Source organism: Hypanus sabinus, chromosome 7 (assembly GCF_030144855.1).
Source record: "Hypanus sabinus isolate sHypSab1 chromosome 7, sHypSab1.hap1, whole genome shotgun sequence".
Lineage (NCBI taxonomy): Eukaryota > Metazoa > Chordata > Chondrichthyes > Myliobatiformes > Dasyatidae > Hypanus > Hypanus sabinus.
This window is the reverse complement of record NC_082712.1, coordinates 140,529,684-140,538,656: the sequence shown is the minus strand read 5'-3', so window position 1 is coordinate 140,538,656 and position 8,973 is coordinate 140,529,684. Positions and strand designations below refer to the sequence as shown.

The window sequence follows — 8,973 nt, the reverse complement described above, 5'->3', positions numbered from 1 at the left end:
TAAAGAATTTTCGGCGTATAACACGTCTATGACAGAGAGGGCAGTTGTAATGATCCAAATATCAAACTATTATTCTCTTAACAGCCTGTGTCTGCATTTTCAAAAGTTACGTTTCTGAACAACGCAAAGAAATTTTTGAATGGATATGCAATGTCTGTATACCTTAGTTTTCACTTTTTTTAACACAACCGGAAAGCCTGGAAACAGTGCAGATTACTTTTTTCATGTTGGTTCCAGCCAGAGGAAACGAGGCGCATTATTATAGTATTTTTAAAGAAACTAAACTATTGTGTTTCTCCCCCCCCCCAACACACACACACACACACACACACACACACACACACAACACAGATTTGATTTTGCATTTTGAAGTCGAAAGCAGCTTTGCAAACACAAGTATCCAGTGAATCAGATGCGGCAGAAGAACACGGTTGCAATAAAATAGTAGAGCAGGAGGTGTCGCTCTGCACAAAGTGACCAATCTGCTTTCTTTGCAGACCAAGCAGTCTGTTGGCATTTAGAAGTCACGTAATGTTGCTTTTTTCGGAACTATAAAGAACTAATTGATCGAGATGATTTTCTAGACTGTTCATTAATCGTGCGATTTGCTTTATGTTAAATGTCCTCAAAGCCAGTAAACCTGTATTGACAGTTTCACGTGATATATAACTTTGTGAATGAGGCTCCGTAGAAAACCGACGTCATTAGCAGGGCGAGACATCAGCCCCACGCTGATTGGCATAATCTTGCAAGTTAGATTTATGATTGGCAGACTGTTGACGATCGAACACCCACTCACTGAACACACAAAGAGCCGGCGGCGTTGGATATAAAAGGATGAACACTGAGCACCCAACAGCCAAGCTAAAGCCAAGTTAAGGAAGAAACTTGCTTTCTTATTTCTTCTCAAAATCGAGTCTCAAGGTAAGGGATACTATTCCGGTGAACCGTTCTGCATGTTTAGAAAATATGTAAAATTGTTCGTTATTTTGTTATCATTACTTCGGGTTTCCACACTTCCATTATTCTTCTGCAATTATGTTGAAAATTTGGTCAGTCTTAAATTATTCGGGGTAGGGTCGAGATGTGTTCATTCAATCTACTAAACGACTTTTGATGCTCTTTTAACTAGAGGTTGCGGGTAACTAATTGGAAGTCAGATTTAATGTATATTTTCCGTGAAACATCAAATTCTGTCATCATGCGCAAATGAATCTCACTATAGCCTATAAGGTTTAGTTTTCTTGATCTTGGTTTCCGGTGTGTATTTTTTGCATGTTTGATTAAATTACTTTGAGAAATAATTATCATAACCAAATTTGACACGAACCACTTGGTAATTTGTTATTTCTGGCATCAGATTTAGCAAACACTAGTTATAAAATAGTTCAAAGAACAATTTGAAAAGTAAGTTTGTGGGAATATTTGGAAAGGTTTCCCTATGGTTCGTGCAATGATTTATTTTAGCTTCTACCTGTCACTTTACACTTGTTTGGAGTTCCGCTTCCCTCTGTTCAAATGATAATTTAGGGTAGTGATCTTAAAAAAAGTATGAGCTGAATGGTGTAATGGGAGCGGCAGTCAATTTCAGTAAATTATTGGGACCATTTATTTAGACATGCGTCCTTGCTATTTAGTTGAACTTTGAGGAGTGTGATGCTGAGCTGTAATACCATCAGTAGCATTGATAATTCATTATACTATCCATTACTTGACCGGGTAACTCCAGTATTGTCAAGTTGCATCGATTGCGTGATATGCAACAGTGCAGCTGAAGAAGTGGAAGCATCGGGGAAAGACGCGGTCAGCAATGAGAACATCTTTCTCCGCACACACTCAGTGATTGATGCAAGAATTCGAGCTAACGGTACGATTTAATAGAAGCAGACAATGCTGAAAATGCTGGGCTGGCCAGGCAGCATTTGTGGATATGAAATCGAATTTAACCATTTCTCTTTCATAGATCCCACCAGAGCTGCTGAGGGTTTCAGCATTTTATGGTGTTGGTTTAGATTTTTTTTTCAGTTTTCCAACATTAAGCTTGTCTACACGTCTTTTCTACATTCTCCCATATATTGCCTCTTATCCACTGCTGCTTATTGGATCTCCGCGTTGGGCTCTATGCCAACAATTACGTGTTTCATCCGGAAAATGAATTTACATCCCAATATCATTTGGACGAAATAATACCAAATGTCCTATAGTGGCGCTGTAGTGTGATTTTTTTTTCCCTGAGAGGTGCGGCGCATTGGACTATTGACTGGATAACAATGCATTTGTCTTTTCTTCAGAAGCATGGTTCTCCTTAGAATCTCCGCTTTCCTTGTGGTTTACGCTGTTTTCACATGTCAGATAAACGGCTCCCACGCAGTCCCACTCAGGTAGGCATCAGATTATTCTCTGCAATTTTATATAATTTTACTCCGATCTGTTTTGGGAAGAAATGTTTTAGACCACACTCAGAATTTCATCTTGGTAATAGAGTGGTGCAGCAAACGATTGAAATATTCTCACTTTGGTAAGATTTCATGAAAGTCTGGGGGGGGGGGGAGGGAACTGAATATTACACGCATTAGTCCATTTGAGGAAACTAGACAAACAATATGGCTATGTTTAAACGATTTACTGTTCTCTATTACTGTAATGAATTAATTCTTTCGCAAAGTCAAATAGAAGGAAATCAGAGGCTGAATTTTAGAAGTATTGAGTAGGGAGAGAAAGCCGACAAAGGAGTTGAGTTTGAGAGGAATTCCAATAATCTTTTTTAGTGAAGTAATCTGTGATAACGATTATGTTTACATTAATTGCAAACCCAGTTTTTGTTGTAGTCAAGGTTTCGGGTTTGGTAGGAATAAGTGTATTAAATTTCGGGTTTCAAGTATGAAAGTCTCAGCCTGGTTCACCTGGGGCCACGCTTGCTTACGAGCCAAAAGGTTTCCGGTTCAAGTGCTAACTCCCGAGCCTGATTCTATAGTGGAGTGCGGAAACATCTTTTTGCATGAGTCCCGGTCTGCTCTCAAGTGGATGTGAACGATTCTTTACATAGAGATCCAGGGCATTATACTCAAATCCATGCATTCCTCTCTCCGCATTGCAAGAGGAAATTGCTGTCATCTAACTGACCGCAGGTGTACTCGACTTTATGACAGTGAATGCTTTTTAAAACTAGTTCATGGATTAGGGCTTTGTGAAAGGTGCTATTTATTGGCAAAGAACGCTCCACACACCTGGTGACCCGGCCTGCCTCAATGCAGTGAAGTACAGTACTTGGCAAGAGATGATCTTCTAGCGGCAGTGAGATGAATGCCCAGGTAATTAGTCTTGTTGACTGGACGTTAAATAATACTATCCACCTGAGTGGTTAGCAGAGATTTGCCTCTCTTTGGAAAGTCAGTCCTTCCTCTAGCGCAGTATCTCTCCACTGCAGAGTGTCTGTGGTAGATTATGTGCTCATGTATCTGGCATGCTTTTACAATGCTGACTCAGCAGCAAGGTGCCACCCCGGCGCGCATAAATCAGACATTGTAAATTGCATGCCTAATATAATATCAAAAGACATATTTAATATTGAGGAGTTTCTTTACTCTCAAAGAATGATCTCGGTAGCAGTCTTATTTACCGGTTTTGCACATAAAATTAAATGTATCAATGACAACTCATTGTGATGTTATTGCTTAGAGCTATGCTGGAGGCATCATCAGACAGGGTGGTGCTCAATGACTACGAGGTCCAGCGACTACTGAATGCGCTCGTAAAGGAATTCGTGCAGCTGATGGCGGAGGAAATGGAGCAACAAGTACCTGAGGCCAACAGGTAAGGGAAGGCGTTCATCTGCATGACTCTGGAGGTCTGGACACCCTTTGTGAGATTTTGTTTGGCATCCACTCACACTAGTGTGCCACAAGCAGAGTCATCAATATCAGCAGAGTTTGATAACTAAGACAGCAAAGGGAAAGTCTCGATATATTGTTTTCTCGATTGAACAGTCGCAGCCAATTCTCAGTATTTACAGTATTGTGCCATTAGTTTGGCTCCTCGCGAATCTGCTGGGATTTTTCCACACAAACCAACATAAGGGGGTGTTTGAAATGTTGAGCGAATGCATAGAAATATTTCACAGGAGGATTGTGGTTATAAGGTATGATTTTAACAACCAGAATTACGCTAAATAGAAGTTGAGTTTTTGTCATAACATTGCATGAGAAAGAATGGAGAAATTAAATTCTGCTTGCAAATAAGTTTTTAAAATATTGAATGATTATGATGCATGTATCACCAAACATACGAAAGGGAATTGTGTTGGTGATGATTAAAAAATGCACGGATAGGCTTTATATGAAGCTGTTATTTTAAGTTTCGAATTGATAGAGACCGAGAACCGCATGGCCATCTTTTTTGCACAGTACTTTGATATAATAAGATCGCTCGGTGTATATAGTAAACTGCGATTGCCCAGTAACAGTAATGTTGCATGTAGCAGTTGTTCGTTAACTGAACTGTGATAGCTATGCGAACATTATCAATAGCTGAGCTGCATGACCCGCATGCGTCGTCATGAGATTGTTTTTGCATGTTTTTCTACAGCTTGGATAGACCTATTGTGAAACGTTGCACAAGTCTGAGCACTTGTGTGGTGGGAAAGTTGTCCCAGCAATTGCACAAATTACAAAACATCCAGCGCACTGACGTAGGAGCGACAACTCCTGGCAAGAAAAGGAACATTCTCACTGGGCTGGAAAGCGACCACTATGCAACCTACGGAGAGCCATTTGAAAGCGCCTAATCGTTTGTTTTGCTGCATGGATCTCAAATGCTTGAGAGTTAAAGAGCCCAATAAAGTGCTGTGCTTATTTTCATCCCAGTTTGTGACATAGAACATTAGGCATGGACATAAACTAGAATAGTAGCTTAATCTAACTAAACAATTACCTTAATATCAAAGTTGATTTTCTCATTATATACTTTTTTTCATTCTGTGGCTAAGTAGTGTGCCATTAAATTGAATGCTTCTTTGTGCATGAAATGCCTATTCGTTCAATAAACTTATTTTTCTACCAGGAGTTATGTTCTATGAGCTTGAAGGATTTTGGCTGCAATGGCTTAAGCAGCTTGTATAATGTTTCATGTTTATCAAGACCACCCCTGATTAGATTAGCAATTTTATGAAATGTCCAGTTACCAGTGGTATTGGTAATTCAGTCAACAATGCATATCTTAATTTATATTCCAGTATCACGCTTAATTGTAAGAGTAACAATTTTGACGTGACTTTAAAATCTATGTGTTTTATTTCTACGATAAATGAAGCAATTTTGATCGGAGAGATTAAATAGTGTAGTTTTAGACTGTTAACACAGGGGACAGCTCTCACAGTATTCAGTGTGATATAATAAACGGTAACTGAAAACAAGCTATAATTGATACCAGGTAAGAAATAATCTTCTTGATTGCTTAAACATGTATCCTCCACCCCGTAAGATTGGGCAGTGCTCCTGTTGTAGAATCTTCCTTCATCAGAACACAAGCCCATGTTCTCGTGTGTGATCTGAGTCCAATAATATATACGTCATACATTCCAGAATGACGAAAGCACCATGATATCCACTCAGGGATTTAGCAAATTTCTAATATATAAATCAGGAATACGGCTTATATATTCCGAGCCCATGAACTAGAATTACAGCATATAACGTTAAGCATTTCGAGTTAGCTACACAAAGACAATTAACACGAACTTCTTCTTTAAAACAACGTTTTCATTACATGTTATTTGACTACCTGATACGATTAAAAGGGGGAAACACACGTAAGCTCCTGACTAAGCACACGATGGCAGGTTGAGTCAGAAATACATTCCCCTTGGGTGAGGTAAAGGTGGGTGGGAAGATCGTACGGAGCATAAACACCATGACCCTTCCGCCGAATGGCCTGTTCCCGCGTGGTCCACCCTTCGTAAATGCGTTCACCGTATCATTGATCAGAAATGTAGGCGCCGAATCGTTCTGCAAAAATAAAAAGGCTCGAAGGGGAGGGCAATTGCTTGGCCACCCTAGTGTCTGCATTTAGCCTAATAGATGATTTGTTTTTCATTTGTGGGGCAGTGTACCTATGGAGAAACGAGCCTGCAAAACAGCCACCTGTGCGACTCACCGCCTGGCTGACTTCCTAAGCCGGACGGGGGGCATCGGAAGCAGTGACTTCATCCCAACCGATGTAGGGGCCAATGCCTTCGGAAGGCGAAGAAGGAATGCACAGATGTAGATTATTCAGGGAACTGGTAATGAATTGTTTCTAAGTTGACAATGAAGTATATCGATCTTGCGAATTTTGCATGTCTCTATTTAAATGCAATTCAGTTAAATAATGATTTAACTCACGATGTTACCCGTTACTCACAAGCACTGGAAGCCGTTCGCGCCTTCCTGCCACCTTCCATTGTTAGATGTCTAGTTTACATGCTGTTTCTTTCAAATGTAGCAACGCGATGAACATTTCGTGGAGGGAGGGATGCGTAATGTTGAAGGTTATTTTGTACAATCGTCATTGAATAAACGTATTAACTTTCACCTAGTAGAATTTCTGTTTTCACTCATAATCTTTCATTGTTATACATTGAAGCCCACGGTAATAGAAGGCAAAAAAAAAACCGGGGCAGGAGTAGGCCAACTACTCAGGCCTGCCCGCCATTCAATCTGATCATGTATGATTTACGCTGACGTCATCTCCTCCGTGGCAGTTCCCTAAGGCCCTCAACTCGGATTCAGAATCAGAGTAAGATTTATTATCACTGATATATGTCGTGAAATCTATCTTTTAAAAAAGTTATCCATCAGTTCACTTCAAACTTTCATGGTCTCTCTTGGAGATTTTAACGACCAACTGAGAGACACGTCAAATAAATGGAACAACGGTTCTACTTCGCTCAGGTTGTTGTCCGGTTCATATTGTTCGAATATGAGGGTCCCCTCCCTGTACAAAGAAACAAGTTTACAAACCTTTTCTACAGATGGGATTAATCACTTGGGAGTATTTGACTATCTTAAAACACTTGGCGATGTTGTAATGCTCCACGTTTCTGTCTAAAGCTTAGAAAGCCTTACATGTTGAAATATGAGGAATTCGAAAATAAGGTGCAAACATAACGAATGATTGTAAAACGGATGAGTATTGCTGCACTGTGTTGATAAGCCTTTCGAAGTTGGTTTACAGAATACACCAACTCGGCCAAAATCTGCATGTCACCAGCACATTAAGTGAATAGTTTAAGGGTTGAGTATCCTATACATTTTGTGTCTTACAGGCAGACAATAATAACTGACGAGGCAAAGTTCTTTCACTCCCGATTAGATGTCGCTTGGCTCGCTTTCTTCATCGCCGAAGCTCAGAGAACAACAAAGCTTGAAAATGTTTACTCATATCGTTTTAATGTTACCATCTCAACTTTAGTTTTGCTCCAATCCTTATCCTGTTAATCCTTGTTCCTATTATATGGATTACTTCCTAAATGTATCGTGTAGCAAAACGTAAGTTTTACACCACATCACATTTTATATCCATCTATATTTGAAATAAAAGTGATGGTGTGTATATTAAGTTATTTAATTATGCTTGGGCACAGTGTGCAATGTGACTTCCAGCTCTGTGCTATTAGAACTTGGTCTCGACAGGATTCTTCAGTATCTCGGGGATATGGTAAATGTTGCCTCTCAAGGCATGTATGTAATATACTGTGTGTTGTGCCTTGATGTAAAACGCTATAAATTACATGATTGTACAGTATATTAATGACACCATAAATATTGTATTAAATGTGACATTCGCAAGATTAAAATATTTTCGATACATTGACGTTGGTGTAATTTTCTTAGGCGACACCTAGGTTCGGGAGAAAGTTTGCTATGATAGAGTTTGTGATTCAGGGGAGTGAAAGGCGGTGAGCTCAGCCTTTCCTTGCGCCCACCTTGTAGGTAGGAAACCATTACGGAATATCGGGAAGTAGCAACATTTTGATCGTCTTCTAGTAATCCGGTGGTTCTGAGAACAACGAATCATAATGCAATTTGGTCTTTTCTAAATCTGCAGAAGTAGTAGCTCTCAGCATTCTAACCAGGATTCTGTAACCTACAAACTTCCCACTCTTGCTTCTCACAGTTTCTCACAGTTGTTTCTAATCGAATGATTTAGACAAATTGATGAAATACATTAGTTCTTCAACGGAGGATGGTTGCTGTTCGAATCTTTCCCCAAAATCAAAACTAACTGCATACAATTCGGAGAAAACAGAAGTAAATACTATAATGTTCACTAAAGATTCCCAAATTCCAAACCTATTTTAATTTAGGCTTTAAATAATGCAAATTTTCTTTCGCCGTAAATTCGGAACCGAACTTTGATTTAATTGGCAAACACCAGAATAGGAGTATTCAAGGACTCCTGTGCCGGCTCCGGAGTTGGATGCGAGCTAGCGTTATTACACAATCAACAACATCGTTATGTTTAAGAAATCGATTTTCCAATCTCTAGGAATACAAGATGATTTGCTTTCTTTCTGATTTCGTGGGTTTTTAGCTGGCCAATAAGAACAACGGAGACTCTCCCACAGACTGGGTGGGGATAACATGAGGGGGTGCGGCTGCCGGGAGGCGGCTTGCTTATGAGGTGGTGCACTCTTCCCCTTGCTTTCCCGTGCTCCAGATGAGTGACACGGAGGTTCTCAATGACAAGCTGAATCCCTCCTCTCCACGTTGAGCTGCCCTATGTCAGAGGTCCCAAGGAGTCAGTTGGATGTTACAATTCCTCAAAAAAGCTTTTTGAGTATAACACTTTCTCCATCTGCATGGTGAGTTCTTGCCATGATAGAACTCCCAGAAATTGTCCATTTCAGGATTCTGATGTCAGACACATTCACTACATGACTTACCCAGTGAAGCACGGGCTTTAATGCTGGGCATGTTAGGCCTGGAGAGGACACCG

General features: G+C 40.0%; 1 protein-coding gene across 3 annotated transcripts; it reads left to right on the top strand.

The window, feature by feature from the left end:
* Positions 1–822: 822 nt before the first annotated feature.
* Positions 823–7,809, top strand: calca (calcitonin/calcitonin-related polypeptide, alpha). 3 transcript variants are annotated; one of them, XM_059973952.1, is made up of 5 exons: positions 823–924; positions 2,292–2,381; positions 3,679–3,813; positions 6,102–6,277; positions 7,301–7,809. In XM_059973952.1, the coding sequence occupies exons 2-4, from the start codon at positions 2,296–2,298 to the stop codon at positions 6,259–6,261; spliced, it is 381 nt and encodes a 126-aa protein (XP_059829935.1). In that variant the 5' UTR covers positions 823–924; positions 2,292–2,295; the 3' UTR covers positions 6,262–6,277; positions 7,301–7,809. The 3 variants fall into 3 exon arrangements, with proteins under 3 accessions (XP_059829935.1, XP_059829933.1, XP_059829934.1); XM_059973950.1 differs by lacking the exons at positions 6,102–6,277; positions 7,301–7,809 and adding an exon at positions 4,585–5,060; XM_059973951.1 differs by lacking the exons at positions 6,102–6,277; positions 7,301–7,809 and adding an exon at positions 4,585–5,060 and having other exon boundaries at positions 878–924; positions 2,295–2,381.
* Positions 7,810–8,973: the final 1,164 nt, after the last annotated feature.